At 41.3% G+C, this 26,917-nt stretch overlaps 1 protein-coding gene across 9 annotated transcripts in view; it reads right to left on the reverse strand.

The window, feature by feature from the left end:
- The window catches only part of nfixb (nuclear factor I/Xb), a 134,373-nt gene extending 112,455 nt beyond the window's left edge, over window positions 1-21,918 (reverse strand). Inside the window, exons 1-3 of one of the 9 annotated variants that reach the window (XM_038693115.1) lie at window positions 20,863-21,918; window positions 12,626-12,709; window positions 5,305-5,340 (exon numbers count right to left, since the gene is read on the reverse strand). In XM_038693115.1, coding sequence (XP_038549043.1) covers window positions 5,305-5,340; window positions 12,626-12,709; window positions 20,863-20,865 — 123 coding nt within the window. In that variant the 5' untranslated portion in view covers window positions 20,866-21,918. Of the gene's footprint in view, window positions 1-5,304; window positions 5,341-8,634; window positions 8,830-12,625; window positions 12,710-20,862 lie in introns of those variants that run through there. The other 8 variants (XM_038693196.1, XM_038693129.1, XM_038693221.1 and 5 more) reach the window with 8 other exon arrangements.
- Window positions 21,919-26,917: the final 4,999 nt, after the last annotated feature.

Below are 26,917 nucleotides of genomic sequence, written 5' to 3' on the forward strand. Positions count from 1 at the left end.
TTAGCTAACAGTAATAGATTAAAATGGTTGATAGTAATGGATTAAAATGGTTGAAACAGTTAGCTAACAGTAATAGATTAAAATGGTTCAAACAGTAACAGTAATAGATTAAAATGGTTCAAACAGTAACAGTAATAGATTAAAATGGTTCAAACAGTTAGCTATGTATGGATAAATGGTTGGAATGTTCAGCTTGTGCCAAGTTCAAATTTTACTAAAATGACCCGAAACATTGAATGTTTCAAAAACATATTGTAATATTTATTTTTACAAAATCAAAAGTGTTTATTATATTATAATTATAAAATTTAAAATCAATTCAAAAAAACACACAAAAGGGGTACTTGTGTTCACCTGACACTATCTTATGTCACATACACACTCTATTGCTGCAATACGATTGTACTGGGTGTGATTTTTTTTTCTGAAAGAATGCACACCTGTGCCTCATGTGATTCAGTGTGTGCAGGTGCATTATGCATGAGGCACTGCAAAATATAGCCTGTATACATAGTTGGGCTTGGATTCAAACAGACACACCATGCACTCCAAAAAAGGGGTTGTTTCTAAATGGGTAGACCTAATGTGGCTACCACTCCTATCTTATTCACAAGATGATCATGTGTATGCATGTGCCATGTTTGTGTGAATGCCTGCATCTGCCATTATTTTGTGGATAGTGAGTGCTTGTCTGAGAGACTGACTGAGATGGAAAGTTAGCCTGGGGAAGCTTGCAAAGAGAAGGATGCAGTCAAACAGAGAGAGAGAGAGCGACACACTGCTCAGATTTCACCCAGATTAATCTAGAAGCATTGCAATGAGGGGTCTACGGTATATATTTAGCCAGTGCAGTGAGATGTAGGTCAGACAGACAGGCAAACTACATGCCCAGATTGCCCACACTGCTATGACCTTCAGTGGGCCGTCAATGATCCGCAACAACAACTCTCGATCTATTTCTGTTGACCTATGACAGACAGACATACAATGGCTTTGAACATTCCATGTTTTACACAAGTCACAAGTTAGAGCCCTTGCGTTCTGCTTTGTGGAACACAAACGATCTTGGAAATTCAATATCATAGCTTTACCGAAACGTTACTTGTTGATTAAAAAGAAAGAACAGAGAATGAATTATTGTCAACGTCCGCGCCGTGTGTTGATACTGGCTTTAGTTCAAATGTATTCAATGCGAGAACAAAGCACACTCAGACACATTTCTCAGTCTGTCTTCTGTAGCACTAGACACGGAACAAAACTAACTAAACACTGCGAAATGTACAGCAATTATTCATTTTACAATCCGCAACTTTGACTAAAATTCTTTATAGCAATGACAGTTTTGTGCTACTGGCCTCTCACTGCTAGCTTTGGTGAAAATAAATGATTGTTTCTGATTTTAACTTTAAATTAACATGTAGTAGGTCATTTCAGATAAACACCGAAGAGCTTCTTCTGTGCATCCTTTTTGTTGTTGTTGTTGTTTTATTTAGAGCCCCTCCACTCAAAAAGGAGTTTTGCTTATTGTCACTGGTTGTTTGACCTTCACTGTGCAGAAAGATGCATGTGCAGAGTTTTAAAGCCTGTGTTCACGTTCATCTGCTGCAGGCGGAAAAGTTTCTCTGCGCTCACCTTAAATCCCTGTTCAAGGCATACACGTATGAGTATTATTTTGTGACATCACGAGTCTGGGAGCCAATCATGGTTCAATATGCAACTTGAGGGAGAGGGAAAATGTTTTAACAAGGTAATGGAAATTTTTGCAGGGGAAAAAACATATCAGGCACACATTATTTTTCAAAGCAGAGCATTGTTATATATATTCCAACAATTCAGGAGAGGGTCTTTAAATTACTACAACAGGCTCATCAATCTGAGATGACACGCCACTTTGGAGTTCTTGATTTTGCCCTTGGAGCCCAATCCAGAGTAAGCCAAGTGTGACAGAAATGGTGGCTGAAATTTGACATATCGCTGATACTCTCATAAGAGCAAGATCTATTTCAAAACAAACTGAAGCCCGGGAGGGGAAGGGTTGGGGGAGAGGAGGCGGGTAAAGAAAGAACGATGTGTAAACCTTACAGGTGCCACACCCTCTCTCATACAAACACTGTAGATTTCTCTCTCTCTCTCTCTCTCTCTTTCTCATTCTTTCACACACACAAACAGCACTTGTGTGTCACCACAAACACCTTATCCTCAATTGTTCTGTCAGATCGGTTGTCACAACGTTCCAAATACCCACATAATGGCGAAGCTGTAATTTAGATTTATGACTCAAAATCAGAGAAAAGAACATGCTGTACTGATGTCTAAAGCTCAGCTATGACATAGCTCTTAAATATTCACCAGTTAATTTCTGTTTTCTGCTCCTGGTTCGTTCTGGTAAAGGCACACTTTGTCTTGGTGGTTTCTAAAGTGAGGACCCCCCCCTTCATACACACTAGACTCTGTACCCCCCTCCTCCCTTCCTTTTTCCCTTTCTCTGCTCTCATATTGTACACTAAGTATTTTGTGTTCCTCTGTATATTCTAGCTCAATTATGTAATTTAGCACCCGTGTGTGTGTTCAGTAGCCATGGCAACAGCACAACATATCGGCGACCACAGAACCGCGCTGGGGCCGCGGGCACTGCCACGGTTGTGCCAAAGACTAATCCATGCCAGAGGTGACATGAGCGAAGGAAAAGTGAGGCGGGTGGAGACAACATGACACACACATGAAAAATCACACCGACACACACAGAGACAGACACAGACACACCAGCGTATTACTCTCTCCTCTCACTCCTCGCCTTCCTTTTAAAACACAAGCGCACACACTGGATATCCTCCCATTCTTCTTGGCTGGAGCCTCCCATGGCAGTAGCAGTAGGAATCCATTCTCCACGGATGCTGGGACAGCTGTGCTGATATTGAATGAGACACAGTTGGTGCTGCCTCTCTCTGCATGCAGCTCGAGATAAAAACTACATGCTACTTAATTCAAATCTATATTGCCTGCTGCCAAAATGCGCCCAGCTCATCTCGTCTTTGTCTTCGCCACCACAGAGCGCTCAGAATCTCTTTGCAAAAACTGCTGTAAATTCGCTCCTGCTGACGCATGGTGGCCCCTAGTCACCAGCTGACAATACACGCAGAAAATGTATATCCCTGACAAAGACATTAATCACAGAAACCTTTATAACCCTCTCAAATATATGCTTAGAAATGCAGCATGTATTGAAAATGCAAATATTCCACAACATGCTGCCAATTTTGAAGCTCCAAAGATAACAAAAAGCTCACATATGAAGCTATGGGGTGTCTTAGCAGGGCTAACTCCTCATTTTAGGCTGGGGGCCTTCGGTGATGCCAATGGCAGGAGGGCACAAATACACAAAAAGGCCACCTTAAATGAGCAAAGCCAGAGTGCAACGTGTAAAACACTTGAGTGTCTTTTAATGATTGCGTTTTTTGCAGTGGGTTGGCCTGTAACTGGCAGTGCGGTACGAATGAATAAGTAAAAGGAACATGGTGTCCCAGGCAAGCGTCTGGCATTATAACCTCCTGGTGTCCTGTGATGAGGGGAAAAGATCCGGCTCTGCCTGTAGAGCACAAAACAGCAGCATGCCCAATCAGGGAGTCCGATTTCACCCTGTGCTCCCTGCGTTGTCTTCCCCTCTTACACGTGCGCACATGCAACTCAGTTACAAGAGAGCACAATAGATCAGCCCTACCTGTCAATCTTACCATGAGTTCATACTTCTGTCTGGTGGCCAAAAGGAGAGTGCTTCACTGGCCGCTGGGTCACTTTTCCATACGTATATCCACACAAACTATACTTCTTTTTGCTGTTTGGTCAGTAAGTTACACTGGGAATGTATATATTGAATACAATTAAATTTGTGTACAACTGAACCAAAACCCACAGTGATACCATAATTCAATATAGCTATCTGAGACATGTTATACAGGCAATAAGACCTGTTCTTAACAATGTGACTTTGGTGCTTGCTTTCAAAATTAAACTCCAGCAATTGGACTTCTCTTTAAAGGATAAAGGTGAGACACAGTCGCCTGGAAACTGGCATCCCTGCTAATCCAGCAACAGCCACTCACAGGCCTAACTGGCATGAAGACATGGCACCAAAGGTTTTAGGGTGCATGTGTGCATGTCCCTGTGTACACTTGTGCACACGCATGCATTGTCTACGTCCACTGTGTGTCTTTAATTCTGAGAAATCCAACATTTTCTGTTTATTCAGACTGCGGTTCCATCAGATTTGAATCCTCTGAACAGCTGTCCCAACTCATTTTGCAGGCCTTGGGAAGAGACAGAGAGGGAGCAGGGGGAGAGGGAGCGGGAGGGTAAAAGGGCCACCTTACTAAATATGCGTAAATGCAAAGTTAATGCTTGAAAGTCCAGATATTGATTACATTAATTTAACCAGATTTTCACAAAAAACAAACTAGCTCATGCTTTCCCCCTCTAAATACTGCTTTGATATTTTCATTGAAAACACGGCTCTCTGATAACAGGCGATAAGGATTGGTGGTGACGTAAGAAAAATATAATACATCCTCTTGGAGCAACATATAGCGCCGATAAGAAAAATTGAGGAGCTTCAGACTGGGAGGAATAACCAATAAGTCATTGTGTGCTGAGACGGTGACCTCAAAGCAGAGGCAACTTCTGACTAGAGACAAAGAAGACAGACCACGAAAACATTTGTCATAGACACAAAGCAAATAGGAACTTGCTGCTGCATGAGGAAGACGAAAGGGCTAAAGCAATTGTGCAGCGCAAGTTATAGTTTACACTGATGCAATTTAAAGGAATTCAAGATAAAAAAGGACACATTTTGAAACACAGTCTAGTAGTTTCAAATGAATGTATGAACTGTTTTTTTTTTTGTTACATTACAAGCATCTTGCCTGCCTAAACTATAGCCCAGAGGAAACATTTGTGATGTAATCTATCTCTGTTCCAAAACTACGATCTGACATTTTCCTTTGCACACATTAAAACACAAAGTGGTTGGAGCTGCAGCCAGTTTTGGGTCTGTTTGCGCTGCATTGCAACAGGGGGGAAAGTGTTGTCTGGTTAGACCATGTTGCCAATAACAGGCAACAAAAACACACAGAGAGAAAATGCAACTTTTCATGGAGTTACTATTTCCTGCACGGGCCTACAATAATTCCAGCTGCAGGTCAGCGCGAGAGGCCCTGCAGGAGTGTCACAAAAAAAAACATTTTTTCAAGATGGAATATATGAAAACACATACACCTAATGCGGAATAAAAAGGGACTAAATAGGACTTACCACTAAGGCATTGTTTAGAAGGTGAGTAGGGTAATACTTTAGTGTTGAGAGGGTGTTAAGAGGCGAGGAGAGCAGGGGTCAGCGTCCAGGCGGGCAGAGGGGGCAGAGGGAAGGAATAAGTTAAAATGTCGCACCAGTGAAAACAATCTGAGATGACAACATTAGGAGCTGCTCAACAGTACCACTGAACACATTAAAAAATGCAGTGAAACAAATAAAAATCTGCAGATATGTGCTGCTTCATTGTGGCCTGCAGGGAACTGACACTTTAAATTTGGAAGAAGCAACAAAATGGACAAAAAAAAGAATAATAAATCATCAATTGAAAAGTACAAGAGAAAATATTTGAACAGGAAGACTGCAATTACAGGCTTCAAATGGGTTTAAAGAATGAATGGGAAATTGAAAATATGAGACACTGCAGTGGATCTGGCTTCCACTTCTCTTGAAAAAGTTATAATATCGGTTTTAGATTAAAAAAGGCCCAAACATGGATGTGATTTTTATATCTCTAAATTAAATAAAAATTAAAGAAAACACACTAGACGTCAGACAGCCCAACCACTCTAAGGGCTCTCCCAGTAATTTGCCTCCATTATGCACTGGCCGTCACATCCCAGCATGCTGCTTCTCTCCATCTCCAGCAAGGCTTTTATCACAGTTAATAATTCATTCGATTGTTTACAATTGTTGCCATATCCGAGGTCCAAGCTCAAATTTTTAATTATTAACAGCAATTAGATAAACAAAATGTGCCTTTCCGTCTGCAGACGGAGCTGCAAGGGAATGCTGTGTGTGTGTGTGTGTGTGTGTGAATGTGGAGAGAGAGAGGGCTGCTGGTGCTGTTAGCACGGAGAGGGAAGTTGTTTTTTCTCTGCACAACACAAACATAAGGGGACCAAATTTTTAAAAAATGACACGAAACAGCATGAGGAGCTATTCCATGCTGCAAACGCGCTTCTGCCGTTTTCCTGCCCAGCCAGTGACACAATGCAAGTTACCATTATGTGCAACATGTGCACTACATTACACTGTATGAGCTTCTGTTGCCAATTAGTTTTGATTAAGGGAAATGTATGCAGCTAAATAAATGCTTCTTTTGTCCAGAGATTATCTGCTTTGAAAGATTTTTTTTTTAATCAATTACAGATAAAGTCATAATCTAAAGGCCTGGTGTGCAGTGCAGACCAGACAACTCAGAGCTAAGAGCCATTTTAAATCAAATCTACAAGTGAGCCATCTTATACACACAGCATATCCTGATCTATAGGTAATATGTGTGATGATTTTAATCATCTTTTACCAATCTGTTTGTATTTTCTCTCCATTCCTAACTTAGAATCAGTCAGTTTCACCCTCTGAGTCTTAAGTCAACACACTAAGGAGCCTATGATGGTTTCTTCAATAAAATGAAGAATTAAGGGAAAAAAAATAAAAATCTTTTTTCATTGTATGGCGTCAATGAGAGGACGACATTATGATCGTGGACGTTAATGTTTTGAAATGGAAACCAGACATGACTTGTGCCCGCACGAGAGGAGCCGAGAACATCCTCTCAGCCTCTGGTAGCAGTCGTCAGAGGCAAATGATGGGAGGAAAAGTCTTTTAATAAAGCCACTGTAAAAATCAGGAATGAATTACACATCAAACAGCACCCTGGCAGTCCACTGGCAGACGAAGCCAATGAGGGATAAACAAGTCTGCTTTATAAGAGTAAGACTTCCAGCAGCTGTATAACATGGGCAGGCCGCTGCCACCGGTCGGCTTCAATGAAGGAAAAACCTTGACATATCTTATAGACCTGAAACAATAAATAGGCTTTGTCCTAAAAAAACAAGGTGCTGGAAGGTAACATTAGAGATTTTTTTTTTTATTTAGGATTTTATTTTGCTTTGCAAAATACATGCCCGAGAGAGGACTAATGACAGTTTATCACACTTGAGTTTATAAAAGATACAGTTAATAGTGTGAGAGGGAGGCTGCCAAGCATGTTGGATTTTACATTCTGAGACTGAACTTTTTGTAAGTCTGGGGCATACTGCAAAAAGCTGCATGCAAGCGGCGTTATATTTTTTTCACTTCGTCCACTAATGTAGAAGTGGTGTTTTATGGCTAAGATTAATGATTTAAAAAAGAGAAAATAAAAACAGCTCAAATATGATTTGGTTAAAAGGCAACATTTATTACAGATGCCTCACACCTGAAGAGACTTATTTCACCACATTGTATCTCACTAAAAAAAACAAGTTCAAACAGCTACTCAGTAATCATGTTATGAAGTCTCCTGACACTTTACTTTTCCTTGACTATAAAAATAGCCTGTGTTAAATATGATGTTGGAGCAATCCTTTCTAAAGAACTAACAACACTTTCTCTTTTTTTAATGGATAGCTTGGAAGAGGCAAGGCTAGTGTTTGAAAGTAATGAGATGCAGTACTACCTGCAGCAAGATGTTGAGGAAGCAATTTTACACAAAAGAACAGTGACATGTATTTTGTGATGTTAGTATAAATTAACTGTGCCACCAAAAGGTACTGCACACTGCTGTCTACACTCAGTTCATTGGGGGGAAGGGGGGGCAGGAAGATGAAGAGACAGAGGCTGACATAAAGATATCAAATCAATTTAGTTCCTGTGTCTCCTGTTAAACTGTAACTACACATGAGCACGTGATGCATTCAAGTGCAAAACCTTGTATACAAAAAAAGTCAACTGGTGAAGCCGAGCTCCAGAAAAACACTGTCTCACAAGACGCAGGACGTCTGCGCTGTTTACAGTATATAGCTAACACACGCAGGCCTACACACACATACACGCACACACCCACACACACGCCAGCTCCAATGTCTCCTTTCCCGGTCTCAGCTCCACATGAAAGCAGCCCCAAAGGCGGCGGTGTGCGCCCTGCTCTCCCGCAACTCCTCTCACCGGCCAAAAACTCTTGCGAGCCTCGACACTTGGAAAAATCTTCCAGCAGTAATATTAAACTCCGGTCCACAGTCAGTCTGTCCCTGCGCTCTGCTTTCTCCTCCTCCTGCGGGCTCCCCTCCTTCCTTTTTTATATGAAATACATTTCGGGAGAAGCGCCATTTTCTCTCCAAAACCATGTGCGATGGAAACGCACAACAAAGTTTCCTGGGGCAGAAACGCGCTCCGAGACGGGACGAGCGTCGGAGAGTTGAGGCGAAGTTTCAGAGCGAGTCAGAGAGCAGAAAGACGCTCAACACAACAAACAAACACATGTAAAATAATAGACAGAGGCAGCGCAATAAAAACCGGCGTTCCCACTACCAGCCTCCCCAAACAATGAAATAAGATAAGACAATTTACCTGTGTCAAGCAGTACGGGGAGTACATGGTTATTTTTAGAAAGGAGAATTGGAGAGCTTATTTAAGTTGGATGGAAGCTCGGTATAGTGCTGCATTGCAATCGCTCGCCGTCCTGTTTCTCTCACTCCATGCTGCTGCAGCTCACACTAACCCCGCCTAGAAAGTGAAAGCTTGCACAAACTTTCAGGGAAAAAACTTTGTCTCCCTCCCCTCTCCTCTTGTAGGACTTTTATCGCTCTCCTCTTTGCAGCGACTTCTCCTGAACGGCGGCATTTCCCCCCCGCTATTTATGCAGCTTTATCAAGGTGTTGTTCGCAGAACGTTTGACTTTTGAAATGATAAAAATATTTCTATTGATTCATCTTCGATGGCTATCGAAGCCGCTACGCCGAACCTATAGGCTGCGTCCGCGCGCCCGTACACCTTTTACATGGTAATGCTGTGCTTTAGTTGCGTTTACTGACACCTCCATTCCGTGTTATGGAAATGCAAAATAATGATGAGAGGGTAAATGAGTCGTTCAATTTTAATGTATTTGTACTTACACTGTTGTTACATTTTTACTTAAGGGGGACACGTAAACCCATCATCAGAATAGAGCCTATGCTATATGTAGTCAGACCTGTGCAAAGTTTTTGCAGCTGGTGTTTTGAGAAACAGCGACATGGACACATCCTCTAGCGATAATGTATATAATGGATAAACCAGGGTTGTGTAAGTAGCCTACAGTTCAGCTGTGTGAATAAAATATTCTGTTACAGCTCCTGATGTGAGGATTTCAGCTCTTAAGTCTCATGCATTAAAAGCTAAAGTTTGCACTGGATTATACTCTTAAATTCATTTGCGGGCGTTTGAATCAAAGCATTATCTCATCACGGCTGTAAAGTTAAGACTATTTATTTACTGAACCATATTTGACCCGCTCTGGAACCCACAACTGTAGCTTGAAAACCAGTGAAGTGAGTCCAAGCCAAACAGTGACTGCAGCAGTCACTGTGAAGTAGAAAACTAGCAAGTAGACATATAATCACAGCCTCCGAGCAGTATCAAAATACTAAACTGTGCTAAATCGGGGTGTGTGAGGAAACAGAAAGTCTCTGTCACACACACATACATACAAAGAGTGATACATATATCACAAATATGTGGACTGGGTCCTGAGTGTGGTACAGTGGGAATTTGGGTGGGACTGAATGCATTGTAAAGAAGCGGAGCTGAAATTTTAGGCCTGACACTGGAGTCCCACAGATTTACGAGGCCTACTGCTTGTGCATGTCTACCGCAAGACTCTGCAGGCGAAACAAAGAGATCTGGGCTCTGTGTGGCCAATTACTGCACACGGCCAGATTCGCGAGCCAGAGACGCAGGCGGGGATGGAGAAAGTGTGTGGTCAGGAGTGCAACCTCCGCAGCCGCCACACAAGGTTAGTATACCAGCATTCCTTTCTGTGAATACGATACATGTCTAATATGAAACACACATAGGCCTACACACAGACACGTCCCAAACCACACACACCTTTTGGTTCCTCTTTAGGCAGGTGGGTTGACTTCATGCCTGCTGCATTTGAGGGACATTATTTGCTTTTTCGTAGTGGAGTCATTAAAAGCGCTACAAGTGCAAAAGGTTACAGCGAGCGGTTAGACAGGGATCAACCCCCCACCCCTTCCTCCTTTATAGAGTCGACTTGCATGCAACACACGCAAACACTCCTCTGCCGTGGCTCCTTAAATGAGCCACACATTTAGTGGTCTGTGTGAGTAAATCTCTCATTAAGTAACACATGGTAGAGCCATATGCTACGGTTGGTGGGTCTGCCGCGGCTCTGCTTTTTCACACGCTCCGAATATACATATTTACCACTGCTCCAGAGTGGCCAGCGCTGTAATGACTTCACCCATCAGCTCGGAGCTGTTGCAGCCTACAGTTGCATTAAAAAACCGAGACATTCACTTATTCATGATCAGAGAACTGATGTGTAATTCATCCCTGTCTTGGCTACATCAGGGAAGCTTTTTAGGTCTGCAAAACAGGTTGTGCAAGCAACCGCAAATTTGCCTGGAATCATGACACACGGTATGATAGCGCAACCAGTGATGATACCACACCTTGAAGTCTGTCTTTTGTAAAAGGAGACGGGACAAATGTCAGCTGTAGTGGCCCACAGTTTACATACAGCGCACACGCAGGGCTTTGCTTAAAGAAGAGGTTCCCTACCTGGGGGGTCGAGATAAATCAGAGGGGGTCACAAGATCACTGCAGAAGTCTCCTTCTTACCAAGAATATTTCTGCTGTTTGAATCAATTAGTTAGTAGGCCTAAGTTATGGCCTAGTATGTTATTAGTGATAATTGTCTTTTTTTACCTTTTGTGTTATCATCACTGGTAGGCTATAGTGTGTAATAAAGTGTAATGATTTGTAATGTGGCCAATGTCCGAGGGCCTCAATGTGTGATGTGGCCCTACTTTCTGTAATACTGGTAAATTTACTTTCTTTGCAATTGGAAGGACTTTAACTGGTGAGAGCCTGTACTCTGTGTGTGTATGGTGCTGTTTATCTATATGAATTCAGCCTTATTAAAGTCTGAGGACCAAAACATCATCAATAAAGTGAGCACACGTTTCTCACACTTAAATCACACTTCATTTTTCTTGATGCTGGAGCTGCCTGGCTCTGTCTCGTTTCACTCAAGTCTAGCAAGTTTTTGAAGAAAATCGCACTGTACCAGATTCTGTCACTTGTTTTAAGATCATTGGGATTTAATTATAGCCTAGACAGAAATGACTTGATAAGATGGATTTTTTTTTCTTAATGTGAAACAGGCCTACTGGATGCTTTAACTTCGCCTGGTATTTCAAAATCCTTCAAATTAAACAAGAGGCTATGGCAATCTGAAGAACTGCTCTTAGCTCATATCCACACTACAACCACACACAAGTAGACTGCTCTCCATTTTAAGGGGTCACAGTCCAAAAAGAGTTGAGGCTTTAACTAAAGAATTAAACAAAGGCGCATGCGACGTCTTTCTCTTCAGGATCGCAGCACTCAAAACAGGGTGTTATATGAACATCACCATTCACTTTTAATATATTTTAAAATCCTTATCTTCAAGACCCGTGACATGCAAGCCAAGCACACACGCGCACACACACACACGCGCTCTCAGAAATAAAGACAGAGAAGAAAAGAGCAGTGATGCGCTTTACACAAATCCAAGCCTCCGACAGCAGACCTCCTGGTGAGAAGTTGGAGGTGGACACCCTCCTGTGGATGTTCTTGAACTCGCTGCCCCTGGAATCCAATACAGCTCCACCGACGCTCCTCCCCCTCTCCAAAACTCTCCTCTACCAGCCGTGCTACTCAATTACAGCCATAATGGTTCATTTCTGCACCCCGAGACACACGATACACTGTAGCAACCCAGATTCTCCGTGAGACTTGGCGCAAGTCTTAACTCTGGGAAACAAAGACTGTAGCCTAGAAAACTGGCTCCCACCTCGTTAACAATCACATTTTCAGTCATCCACAGACCCCCCTCAAGCACCCTCCCCATCCCAATTCCTGTGTTTTTATTGCCATTTTATATCATGTCGATCGTCGTAAATCCATTGCGCTCGCCGGGTTTTTCTTTCTTTTTTTGTTAAATTTTAGGAAAGCTGCTTACTTTCTTCGACTTTGTATCCCTTTGGTTTTATACAACTAGGCATGCTGCACATTATAGTCATAATTTTCACTCCCATGAGGCGAGGGGCGCTTCGGTGAAGTTGCAAAGGCCCCCTTTTTTCTTAAATGTGCGTGTGGAAATAATGATTGTAATGGTTTGCAGCTGAGTAGAGGGAGCTGTGAATGACATTATGATTGTGGTGCAATTACCAAGAGCATGAAAACAGACTGTCAGTCATAGTCCTAAGTAATGACTCAAATAACACATTGAAAACCAACACATGTAATAATAATAATAATAATAATAATAATAATAATAGATGCATACCCTGTATGAATCTGATACTACAAAGCATTCAGGCATCCCAGGACCTCTGGAGGGTTCTTCGTTCAACAGAAAGGTTTCGGTTGCCTGAAATGTAACACAACAGTCATTGATTCATTAGTTGACACTGGCTTTGTGTTCAGGGAATTTTAAAACACATAGAAAAGCTAGCTGTAAATCTGTAAACACAGACTTTGGATGTGAGAATCCTGATCCTGCTGCTTCTTATATTGACCTATTTATTAATCATCCTCAAGTCCCACCACCAGATAACTACTTGAGAAATAACATCTTTCATCTTTACACTCTGCTTGCACACACTCTCTTTCTCTCTCTCTCTCTCTCTCTCTCTCTCACACACACACACACACACACACACACACACACAGACACACACATACGCAGTTCATAGTGTGTGCTGCCTGCCTGGACCCCAAATGCTGTGCAGGCCTGAGGCTCGGCCCTGCCAGTCACCACCACTTGAATGGGGAGCAAAGTGTTTAGCTGCCGTACCCGCACACAATACTCCAACACAATGGCATTTCCTGTCCCTGCTATTTCACCTGCATGGTCACTTTTCTGTCAGCGTGCACTGATTCAGCACAAATCATTCACACACACTCACACGCACGGCCACATACTACACACATTCGGCAAAGACTCGCACATACAGAGGCCATACGTCTGCCCACAGACACGCAAATACAAACACAAACCATTGGCTACACGACATGGCCCTACACTGCATTCACTGATAGATGCGGCTAAAGTATTTATCCTAAGTGTTTGTTTCTATTCAGCGCAGTTCATTTGTATGCTGTGGGACCCGCCAGCGGAGACTTGGGCTCTGAATGAGCATCCATTGCAGTTCTGCTGTCAATTGAGGCAGCCAGGCCAGACAACATGGATGGGAGGGGACCACAGATTGAGGATCTGGATAAGGGATGGGAGTTCTGCCTGGTTAGCAAGCCCGTGGCTATTACTTTTAAGTCCAAACATGGTGCAAATTGGTTATTGCCAGGCTAAATTTGAATGTCTGTTTTGGAAATCAACTAAACCTGTTAGGCAAGGGCTAAAAATGGCTAGGTTAATGCAAGTAACTCAGTGGGTAAGGTGAAGGAAGTTTGACTCACAATGGAAGCTGGAGCTTTAAGTTTGGTTCCTGGATAGAGGAGAAGAGGAGAAATAATCCTATTTTCCAGAACTTTACGTCCTCATCTCTTAACATACCGTAAGCAGAAACAAACATGGACCCAAAACAGGAACAAACATTGCTCGCAGCCACTAACAAAATGTAAAGTTTTACTATTAAAACTGGCATGTGAGGTAAACCATTTTTAATAGGATTCAAACAGACATTAGGTCACTTAAGCATTTACATATGCAAACATATATCCTACACACACGCAGAGGGTAACACGGGATTGCACTTGAGCAAATACATGCGCAGACACATGCATAAACACACAGCACTATAATAAGTGCCAGACTCAGGCTAACCAAACTGCGGCTGGAGATGCAGGCTATTCATATCCTCCAGAATGAGAGGTTACAACTTGAGTCTTTTCCCTTTCCCTTTCACTGTAATACGGGAAGGGCATCTATGTGTATGTGTGTGTGTGTGTGTGTGTGTGTGAGACTTCACCCGATCTCTGTGGCAAAAGGTCTAGCAGGAGGATTGATTAACATAAGATTAACATTGGTTTTGTTTAGCATATAGCCTCTCTCGCTCACAATAAGTTTAGCAAGGGCCACATGAAGGATTCACTCGGTTAAACAAAGTTAGAATTCAAGTCATCCAAGTGACTAAGAAAACACTGTTCATGGTGTTCAGCCTCAGCATCCAACCTCTGGCCTGTCATCATTAATATGTGGGGAAACACTGGAGGAAAACCATTTGAAACCATTTGTCCCACTAAATGGTGCCCTTGTCAGGCTCCCCGGGCTTTCTGTTAAGCTCTTAAACTGCCCAGTGCAGCTGAAGGATATATTTTACTCTGTTGATAATCACAGAGAAGCTCAGGAACAAGGCGCGCTGGTAGTTCTAGTTGCCTCTTTCTGACAGGTTTTAGTCTTTTAAAGTTGAAAAAGGATTTGTGCTGCACAGATAATGCAGTTCAGGCTCAAGGTAACTAAACAACACTAAATGGAATGAAAAAACGTGGGTCAGTTAATGAATGAGGCATCTCTCTGTCCATGCCGTTCTACCTCTCTCTGTCTCCAGCCCACAGAGAGGGGCATCGTTTGTTCGAGACTGATTGTTTGATGTAGCTCCCTGCAGCCCTGGCCTGTTTTTCCCCCTCTCTGACAGTTTTTATGGAGCATGGCATTAATTATATATGTGTGTTTTTCTATATATATGCAACATATGCCCAATCCATATGGCCGGCCTAGAGCTAAAGTAGACGCAGGGCCTTGTGTAATTAACACTTTAAAAGCTCTAGAAATCATTTGATGACTGGGATGTTGACTTTTTCGGTGACCAAGACGTAACGTTACACAACACTGAAATAGCTGTCAGATTTTAGCGATGGAGAGGTCAGAGAATATCTTTATGACTACAAACAATCACAAAGTTGAAAAAGAGGATGAGTAACTTTTAGTTTTCTTGGTCAATGCCAAAGCTCAGTCTCCATGGTATGTATGTATCATGTATTAAAGAGATGGTTCATTTTTTGGGGAAAATCGCCCTTGTGCTTTTTCTTTCAGAGAAAGTGAGTACATTACTCAACAGACAACAGATTACTCTGTGATTCAGTCACATAATGATTCCAACACAAGCCTAAATGCTGTTTTTTTTAACCTGGTATTCAGCCACGGGTAACATTTAACAATATTATATACTTATTTTGGACATTCATTAAATCACAAAAATTAAAGTAGCTATAATCAATATTTTATATGAACAACTGATCAAATGACATGTGTTATGTGAAATAGGTCGCTCATATTGTGACCGGAATGGGGCTTTATATAGTGTCTTTCAACTCATTGTTTTAGTTTTTTGGCCCATAACTTTACTGTTTTGGTTCATTCTCACAGCTCTCATCCTGTTTGCGGCCATATCAGACAGCAGCAAACCAGCTCCAAAAACTCACCTTGCGGTACCTGCACGTCGGCAAACGGCAAACAAAGTGAGCAACTAGCTGGTGAACATAGCGGAGCATTTAGCAGGAGTTCATCGGGTGGACAGAACCATCACTTGGAATGAATGCGAATGTTGCTCTGGGTCTGCTGGATGTGTAAATTAGTAACACATTAACCGTGTCAACTTGAAAGGGGATCATATGTCAGTTGTTGTGTTCGCAGCTTGTTTCCACTGCCTCCATGTGGCCAAAAAATCGGTTTGAAGAAGTAAAACGCTGCTGGATAACAGATTAACCTGTAATGTCTGCATTGGTAAAACTATCTGGCTGGATCACAGATCAACATACAGAGTCATAAGTTCGTAACTGAGGTGTAGTACTGAAAGTACGGACCTGGTGTTTGGCTAGCTTAACAGCTAACCTGGCTACCAACACCTCTGAAGCTGTCTTATTCAGTGTATTTTGTTTGTTAAACCTGTACATGAACATAAATGTAAAAATGGTGCCAAACCTGGCAACCTCACTATCACAGAGAGACTTCAGGACGCTGCACACAGTTACTGCACCCTGGTGTTTTTCTCCAATGTAAATACAATAAGTCAGATTTTAAAGGGGTGCTCAAGTAGGCTGTCTTTCATGGCATTAGATATATTAGAGCACATATGGCCCACCTTCCCTTGTCTTTTTCATTCTCTTGATCATTCACAGACAAACACCAGCAGAGAACCCACCTGGGTTTCCACATTTCCGTAAACACAAAAATATGAGGGGCAGGTATCCTCACAATCACTGATGAACAACCTTCAGATCCTACCGCTGTAGCGTCCCAATCATTTGCAGCATTGACTCTGTGAGCTCAACAGTTTCTTGAGCATCAGGGGCTTCTCTTCTACTGCAAAACAGAGCTGACATCCTACCCAGTCTCACTTCTTTTCCGCCTTAATTGTATCCCCATTCTTCACCTGGTAACAAGCTAACAAACCTGTGCAGATGTGGCAAGCACATCAAAGAGAGGGAGGGGGAACTTGTTTGTAGGAAAAAAATGTGTGGGGGAATATGAAAGAGGAAATTTACGTTGTGTGAGTCCAAGCCAGAGCCACCTCAGGGAGAAATGCTGGAAAAATGTGATATTTTACACCTGCATCTCAGGAGGTGAGGAATGAGACAGGGAGCAGGGGAGGCGGTAATTAGAGGAGTGTGCGTCCGTGTGTGTGCGCGCGTGTGTGTTTATGAAGGATCTTTAGTATGTTTCTGGGGCTTGCCACTGGTTCTTTTTCAGCATTCAATTTGGTACGATGCATTCGATGCCAGATTATTAAAAATGCTAAACCTGGTTGCGAATGCTAAAAAAAAAGTGTTGAAAATTTAAACAAATATGCTAATATTGTTACAGTGATAAATAGCTGGCAAGCTCAGTTTAATGAATAATGCTATTGGCTCTAATTCCTCATTAAGGCCCTAAAGAGGAGAGTGAAGAGAGAAAATACATGTATTGTTGATTTGGATGTTTTTTTTCCAAATTAAACTCGGAAGGCAGAAGATACCAACACCTTCCCAAATTAAGTAGATTCAAATTACTCGGTTACACAGCTGGTGTGCAGTCTGGAGTGTCTTGTGAAACCAATTAATGTGAGGGTTAAGTCTTGATAAAGTAATTGAGGCAGGGATAGAAATGGGACAGAAGAGTTAGGAGTGTTGTGTGATCAGCCTGAGCTTGATGAGACACAGAAAGTCTTAAAACATTGTACTTTTTTTTATTAAAACAAGTTAGAGAGATCTGTCAGTGTTGTCCGGGGTGTTCTGTTGTTTCCAAAGGGAACTAATCTGATCTGACCTGGAGTCAAATTATCCTCATAGGTCACATCCTCACGTGCCTGCTTTATTTCAAGATACAGTCTCTTGTTTAAAGAAAACTAAAACTGCATGGGGAGCAGGTGAGATTACTCACTCCAGTGTTTTTCTTTTCACTCCTGTACATTTTCAGTACTCACTTAAACAAGTCATGAAGACAGGCTGCAAAGTGGACACTGCTGCTTTCACCTGGCACAAAGTGCTCTCCATTAACACGTTAGAGTGCTTTTAATTCAAAATTACGATTCATCTTTTTGAGAGTAAATCCTACATGAGAGGAACCACTCATAAAAGTAGCTTTCTGTCCCCCGTGAGTGTCTATGTCAATTGAAATGCATGTAAAAGTAGATTGCATGCTAAAACTCATTTCTTTTACAAATGTTTCAAGGTGATCCTCAAGGGGCCTGGCCTGGAATACAGGCAAATTAAAAACAAGACAAATATTGTGCTGCCTATATAGTTACATGTTTTTGTCAGCCTGGAAATCGCTTGTTCTTCTTACTCATATAACCAAAAAATAGTGATGCCTGCTCATTACCCTGAAAAAGGGCCACGCCACTGACTTTCCACATAAAGGTAAAGTTTATTCATCAGGGTTATCTTGAATCAAGCTTGAGACTTCAAACATTTAACATAAAGCCTTGGTTAAAAACTGAGGCCATGTATTGTGAAATATGAGGGCACTTAACAGGCAGTGAAGGTTGAAGGAATAATGCTTTTGAGTTGCATTATGCTTGTGAAACTTGACTCATCAGAGGGACTTAAAGCCGGGACATCTCTGCCTGTGCTGCTTCAAATTTGAGGATTCTTCTTTTAATCTGCCTTTCATAAGTCTCCCAACCTTACTTAACTGTAATATTAAATCACTAGAGTCTTTAAGTCACCCTTTAAGTCTTATTTTTTTCTGCTTCTACCAGCTGCTTGGCTTTTAAAAATAGGTATGCAAACAATTTCAAGCCCACTCTTTGATTGTCAATAGTGACACATTTTCTTTCTATTTCTTTTGATTCACGTAGTGCAACACGAATGTCACAGCAAATGATTCCGCCTCTCGATGTGTCCTCGATAGCCAGTCTGCTAAACCATACTACAATACTTACAACTGCTTAAAAACCAACCTGGCAAATGCATCTGAGCTCACTCTCCTAATATTTACGCCGTTTGAGCTTATATCAGAGTTTCCATCTTTAAACTACAGCAAAAGCTTAATCTTCACATGAGCTATCATAGCCTGCTTGAAGCCTTATTTATTTTTCCAGGGAAATGTCAAGGCCAGGACAAACATAATAGCATAATATTCTGTATACAGTGAGGGATGACATCACTGGCAGCAACAGCCAAGAGGGAGATCACACAGGACTGGAAAACCGCTTGTCTGATCATCATGTGGCAGGCTGCACGCACACACACACACACACGCAAACAGTGCAGGATACAATTACCTAGTATTTTCACAGCACTTCGTGATTACTGTATTTGTTTCTTATGCTCCTATACTATACATCACACATTTGTCCACCATGAGAGTGGAGACATTTAATACACCTATATATTCAGAATCTAACTAATACTACTTACTATGAAGATCAAATATGTAAACCATAATTTGGGACTAAACGTGTCATTTTGATGGGTCACATTTCCTTTTTGCTTTCCAACATATTTGGAAAAATCGATCACCTGTACTGCCACAGATACAGATCACCTCTCCAGAGAAGTGGGGCTTAAGTATTTATTTGTGTATCAAAGATGGAGCATCGGCCTCGGGGGGAGCTAACGGAATCCTGACACTGATTGACAGATGCCCCCAGTGCATTCTGACTAAAACTAACATGCAACTGAAATATTTGGCACAAATTCACAATATAGCCTTTCCTTTAAAAATAAAAAGAGGTGAGTTGTTGCTATAAGTAGGAGAATAACAAGTCGAGATAATCCCATGTGAGGCATGTCCTCAATTCTGTATCATTTTTACTGATGAGCTTCTTGGGCAGCTGCCATGTCAGCTAGGATGCTCGTAAACAAATAATTATTCATACTAATAATCTTCCATATTCATGTGCAAATAAGACCCCTTCCTGGTATATAAGCAGCTTCAAGGTTGTATGTGGGAGGTTCCCCTAACTATTGCCTGACTTGACTCATTTCATGCCAAAAAAAAAGATATCTAGGGTCAAGGATGTGTGAGCTATATATCATAATTCAGTAAAAAAACAAACAGACTTTCTATTACTCATTTGGAAACCTACAACCCCTGCATTCAAATGTTTTCACAGCCTCACATGGAATACATTTGCCAATTTAAAACAAATATCCTGTTAAGGGCAATTAGGGATAAAACAGGAAACAATAACAGATTGTCTTATGAAAGTACTCAGCCAATTCAACCTCAAATAAATTCTCAGATATTGTTGGATCCTAAAGGAATGCTAAAAGCGATCAGATTCCGAGGTCAGGCTTACCAAACTTTTGCTTTGTGATGTCACAGGATCTCTCTGAATTGCACGAATAAATCGCCTGCCTAATGATAGAATTGGTCTAAATCGCTGTGCGTAATTACGCCCCAATCAAATTTGGCACATAACTGATTGTTGGCGGGGGAAAAAAGTTCCACCATCTTATAGCCAAATTTCCAAACTCTTTTAAACTTTTCCTTCAGGTGGGATTCGGGCTCTGTGAGCTCTACACATGTCGCCACGTACCTTTATAATGTGCTATAAGACGCCTCTTGATTAGCTACACTGAATGATATGCGATAGCGCGTATCATGTATGTGGCTATAAATAGTCCACAGACTGGCCCACGCGAGAGGCCAGTGCAATATGAGGAGTCATGTTCTTCATGTGGATGAAACGGCAGAAGGCAGTGGGCACCGGGCGGTGAACTAGGAGGTATGGACGCTGATTTGGCCAGGAGATTGGAAAGAAATTCTGGCAACATGTAATATTACTATTAAAATAAGGTGTCTTCTGTTTTCAGCAACAGCAACATGCGTTTAAATATACATGCAATATTTTGGCAAGGCAAACTCTCCTAGTTACAAAGTTAACCATAGCCTACTACATCTAACTGTGACAGAAAACATATACAGGTAGGTGGAAGGACTTGACACACTATTTGGTGATTGTTATCCATTAGCTACGCAAGTAAATAGTCACACGCACAAGAATTATAAGTGGTTAACTCAGCCCACTAAACTTTACATTAAAGGCTTTCTGTGTATCATTAGATTTATGAACAACTACAGTGAATCTGAAAGCTGACTGCATAAATGAGGAAATTATTGGTTTACATAGCACGTACCATTGTGGTGTAGGGAAATGTGCCAACACTCTCAAAGACCCATTTTCCACTCTCAAAAGTTCGGCTTCCAAAAAAAAGTGTGTGGGAGAGAGAAAACTGCTCGGTTTCTTGTTCAGCTGGGCCTTATACCGGAAGCAAAAGAGCCCTAATACACGGCCTGTTGCCCGGTAAACATTTTTTGTGATTTGTAGTCAACTCTCCTCAGTCAAGGCAAAGGAGGACAGAGCCGTATATAATCCAAGTCGCCTGCTGCCCGACTTCTTCATACAAGTTGTTTATGCTCGGTTTCAACTCGTAGTATTCCCATGAAAATCGGTCGGTGTCGAGACTGTGCTCGCTTGCCAGTGCGCGCTGCTCTCTCCAGTCTGTCCCGGTAATGTCCACCGAGTCGCCGCGCTCTGCGCCACCGACACCGTCACCGTCTGAGCCCGAGTGACAGAGCGGGAGTCTGGCTGTACACCGACAGTAAGTAGCTTGCACTCTCTGCTTACGCGCTCACCAAATCAGCTGTTGCTCCTGCAGAGGGGACGACGCCGCGCGCTTTCCCCTTGTGCATGCTCCGGCTTTGCTGATGTGAAAATGTGGAGTTCCTCCTCGGTGCTACACCCCACCTGTTCCTCAGTGTCCGGAGAAAGTTGCGGAGAGAACGGCGACTAAAACAAAACCCACCATGTGGCAGCGCGGATGTCGCAAAATCAGAGACATCAGAGTTGCTGAGACTAGCGGGACTTGGTGGGCAATGCCAACCGGGACTGCCTACAGGCTGAACACAGTAACAAGGATGTGAATGTGCGTATCCTTGTGTGAGACACCGAGCGGCCAAAATTAAGTAAACAATTGCTAGATGTGAAAACACAGCGTGGCTGCACGCACGCACCAGTGAGGACGTGCGGTGTCCTGCGGCCGCGGCCGGAGAAGCGGAGCGGAGGGCTGGTAAATTATTAATAACCAGAGCGGTTCACAGTCTGTCGTGTTCTGCGAGTAACCAGGGCGGCAGCTGGGGGTTTAGAGGAATTAAATACGGGCTCAGAGTAAACCATGGACGCAGGGGATTAGTAGCTCTCACCGGCAAAAGTGTAGGGGCAGCTCGGGGCCGACAGAGAGGGCGGGAGGGAGCGGAGGTTAGGGAGCGGTGGGGGAGGCAGCCGTGGCGCGTGGTATATGATAAACCCAAATATTTTAAAAGGTCGTGAAATAAAAGGAGAGATGAAGCTGTAAATGTCACTTAATATAATTCAGCCTAAATGCATGCACGTAGACCCGTGTGGTCAGTTAAAAGGTTGGTAAAATATGACCTCCAACTGGTGAACCACAACCTACAATATATATAATATAATATTTTTTAGATTTTATTTTAAAACAGATCAAGCTGAGCCTAGGTGAGTTAAATGTCTGCAGGATTGATTTCATTCTCATATAAAATGATCGGACACCGATAGTGTATCATGCCTGTGGTGGGAATAATGTGAGAAGTTTCAGCAGCCATGAATCTGTCATGTAGCCTTATTTTAGAGATGTGTAACACCTATATATTTGCCACATTTACGCACACCCACCACTCCAACTGCAGGCCTCACAGTTAAAAATCCACAGTCAAAAGATAAAAAACGTCTCTGTTTTGTTCTGTTCAGGTGAACCTCGGTTTGTTCTGTCATGAATAAAGCAGTGGGTTGGATGAAGCAGGTGCGTGACTCCTGGCTGGGCTATGTGAACACAATATTTATTCACCACAAATATCAAATTAGCCCCGGAAATTTAGACAGAATGTCAGCAGACACGCCTTAAAGAGAGACTGGCCCAGTGATGAATAAATTACCAAAGTAACGTTTTGACCCTTTATGGGAAACGAAGCACTTCACGGAAGTGCGCAACTGCAGACGTCATGCAGTGAAATGATGAGCGCTGTCAAAATGGATCCCACCTGCTACCAATTTAGTTTGTATTGGTTCGACTTTCTCACTTTACAAACAGACAAATAAAAAGCTTATGGGCGAAGAGTTGTTACTTACAGAGAGGCATGCAGCTGAAATATTTCACCGAGAAGCAGCTTAAATATCTAAACGTTTTAATTTTTCACCAAAAACACAAAATATGAACTCTAATGAAATCCCCTTTTTTCCAGATATATTTTTGACTAAAGAAGGCTTCGGATTCCGACTGTGATATTATGAATGTTGGATCTATTGATTGGAAACAGGAATATTTCAAGTTTTAATGGCCTAGTAATATTTTCAATAGATGAACATACAAGTTTTCCATTTTGCATTTCTTTATTACAGCAGCCTATTTGTCTGCAATTCTCAGCAAGAACATCTGACTCTTCTTATGTGAAACTGTCATCAATTAATGCCTAATTAAATAGATATTTGACTTGTCACAATCTTTTAACTTAGCACAGTAGGTTTCCTTTTTATATTTATAAAATATAGGCTACAACAATAACTGTCCTTTATATAAGTTAATTTAAAAGAACACCCTCAAAAAACGCGATTATTCGTTCGTTTTTAAAGGGTTAACCGTGCACAATAAAATACAAAAGCAAAAAACTATTTTATGACAAATAAACTGTTTAGGCCTCAGCTATTTTCCTTGTAACTTCTTAAAATAGGTTATATGAATAAAAATAAACACAATTAAGCTATGTGACAGTGGGGATAAATGTAGCCTATGTCATATAGGCTATGTTGGACTGAATCATTGGTAAAAAGGTTACAAAAGCATCAGGAAGAAGTGATAGCCAACCTGTCTAGTTTATTTTTTCTATTTTTTAAAAATTTTTTTAGTTCAGGCAACAAATTTAAGACCCACATTCAGTCAGATTTCAGTCATGGTTCAACAATGTCGGAAGGACAGCGTTTTTAAACACGTCTGATCAATTATATTTGAATGTGTGAAAGTGTGTTTGTGGCCTTTTCAAGTGAGCGGCCTGCAGGAGAGGCAAAGTCTTCCGCACCATGAAATGTCTTTGGGCCTGTGTGAGCATACTCATTTGCTAAAGTGCGTTTGATTTTCAAGGGAGCACCGTGAACACCATATTATTTCTAACAAATGTAGTAGACATGCACTGGTACACGATGTGTAATGCAAGATAAATGTTAAACTGTGAGGTATACACACACGTCTTGTTACTCTGATACAAGATATGCCTGCAAGTTCGTCTCAGGCAGTTGGTTCATCGAGCTGACTTGATGGTTGACCTTAAAATGGCTTTGTTGTAGCCTTACTCCTTTGAACTTCTTTGAACATGCGGCCTGTTTAGGATGCTTTGTGTTAATCTGCTTAGAGACGTTTACATGTCCAGTAATTTGATATCTGGGTATTTTATTTGCAGAAAATATTTTGGATATGTAAATTAAAGGATGGTCTCATTTTAACATATAAATTTAGAGAGACTGCATGTGGCTCTGTGTCAAGATCAAATCAAAAAGCTTTGTTTGCACAGACACATTTGGTACAGTAACTGCATGAAGATCAAGGCGTCAGATCACTGACCCTAAACTGGAAACTAGGCCATGGCGTCTAATTGCATCTCCAAAACCTTTCAACCCGCTTATGTCGCCTAGATACGCAGGGACACGTTGAACAGACTGATATTATTAGGCTGTTGTTCACTATGACGAATGGTCACAAACATATCCCGTCCACAAAACTGGACTTTTTTAGCCTATATGGTTTGAAATGTGATTCAAGATAGATCTCGATATTTTGCAGCCTAAAAATTCAATACAATTTTGGGACTTGCCTACAGGCTAATGTGTCTACACCTATCCATACATCCTGCACGCACCATGCAGTCCATATTCGCCCAAATCCCAGCTTGCGCTCATTTGCAAAGTCCTTTCATTGGTCTCTCCTCTCCCGGTCCTATATACCGTCTCTCCCTGGAGGTTTACACAAACTGTGAAACAAAAGTTCCACTAGGCAACGGCCTGACGAGGAATGCTGACCTTGGCACGGCCAGTGGAACCGGCCCGACTCACGGCCATTCTCTCATTTCTTTTGGTTTGAATTAAGACGCATTTGACCTGCGCCAGCTTCCAAGAGGTGCCACGGTGGTTAGAGGCATGCTGGAGCCGTAGGCTGCTGCTGCTGCTGCTGGCTGACACTGAAAAGAGCTGCTGCAATCCTGAGATGAAGTTTGGAAGAGTATTTATAGGACAACGTTTACAAGATGTAAAAATACTCCATTACAAGTACAAGTATTGCATTAAAATCCCTACTTAAATAAAAGTACAAGTAAGTATTATAAGCTAAATTTAATTAAAGTAAAATGACCTGTTCTTTGAGCCTTGTACAATAACTTAAATGAAAATAGAAGGGAAATGTCTTAACAGCTCATAGACATCTGAAAGATGACAGAGAGCCACAACTAGACACAAGAGGTCACAAACAAAAAGGTTGACAAACACAGGCTTAATCTTTAACGGTGTGTTGGATTTCATTATCTTGTTTTTTTAATGTAAAATCTTCAACTAAAAAGTAACTCTTGCGGCATATAAATGTACTAGAGTAAAAACCATAATATTTCACTCTGAAATTTAAAGGAGAAAATGGAAATACACAAGTGAAATACAAGTACAAGTACAAGCTTAAAAATGTACTTTTAAGTAGGCCTAAATGTACTTTTAAGTTTTTATTTTTAAGTAAAAATACAAAAGCATCAGGAAAATGTATTTCATGTGGTATCCAATATAAAAGTACTCATTAGGCAACATAATGGTTATTATTAATAATGCATTAAAATTCATTTAAAGTACCTTAAAATTGCATTAAAGGACGGTACTTGACTAAACGTACTGTGTATGGGTATAATACTCTATGTTTACTACAGAAGTACAGGTAAGGTAACACTCATAAGATCACAGGTAAATACAGTCCTAAAGAATTTGAAATTGATTTTATTGTTGATGGGTGGCTCCATCACTTCATCTCTGCACTCACAATGAAAACAAACAAACAAACAAAAAACACACAAGCCAGACAGAGACAGAGATTTCCTTGGATGAAAGTCTAAGGCTTTGAAAACTTGCCTTTATATTTTAAATATCTGCACCTCTGACCTACGTGTGCAGAGCTTTAATAGATAAAAGATAGATATAAAAGGGAGATAAAAAATAGAATAGGAACTGCATGACTGACACTTTTTAAACAGACAAAAATATTTCAAAACAAAACAAAAGTTAATCTAAAATTAAAATTTTGTAAAACAATATGAGTAAATTATATGTTTGTAATCACAGTTAAAGTCTGTGAAACCTTACAGTATGTGCCAGACCTAGTAAGTACGACAAGGACATTAACTAGAGTATAGTTAATTATATATTTATCTCACTCTTTTTAAGTCTGTTTTCCAAAATCTCTGGAGAGAGGTTGGCCTTTGATATTAAATAGATCATTCTATAGATTCCTTTACTGACGAGACTTTTCAAATATCTTTCGATGTTGAAATGCAGTATTTCCATATTTCACAGTTTATAGACTCATTCATCTGTGAAAGTAACTGAATCCCAAAGGGCCTTTGAAATACAGGTGGAGGCTTGATTGAAAATGGTATTTAATTACCTAAAGACTCTTGAGAAAATGTGCTGGCCCTTTGTACATCAAGGTAGGAAAACGCTGTTAAGCAGGATTAGACTTAAAGTCACTTACTTCAAATATAGAAGTGTTTACTCATTGGAGAACAAAGTGTATTTTTTAATTGATTAGGGTTTTGATAATAGATCTTATCGGTAGGAGAAACAATGACTTTCTGAATTTCGGCCCATCTACAGAAAAAAACAGACTTGATTTTATTGTCAGGCAGCAAAAGTAGATCTTGCACTCTGATCAGTTTTCTCACGTGCAGTTGATTGCATTAGCATAAGATGGTGTGTTTGCTAAACACAAACACACACAGCAAATACATCCACCTGCAGGCTGAGTGGTGAGATTAGCAACACCTGATGGAGAAGGATGATTGGTGGAGCCTCGGGCCCTGCGAAGCGCTGATTGGCTCAGTAGAGGACCTGGATAACTGATGCAGAGTGGAGTGTGTATGTGTGTGTGTGTGTGTGTG

This window comes from Micropterus salmoides, unplaced genomic scaffold (genome assembly GCF_014851395.1).
Source record: "Micropterus salmoides isolate LMB-PRFRI ecotype aquatic unplaced genomic scaffold, ASM1485139v1 Ms_hic_scaffold_10, whole genome shotgun sequence".
NCBI classification, from domain to species: Eukaryota; Metazoa; Chordata; class Actinopteri; order Centrarchiformes; family Centrarchidae; genus Micropterus; species Micropterus salmoides.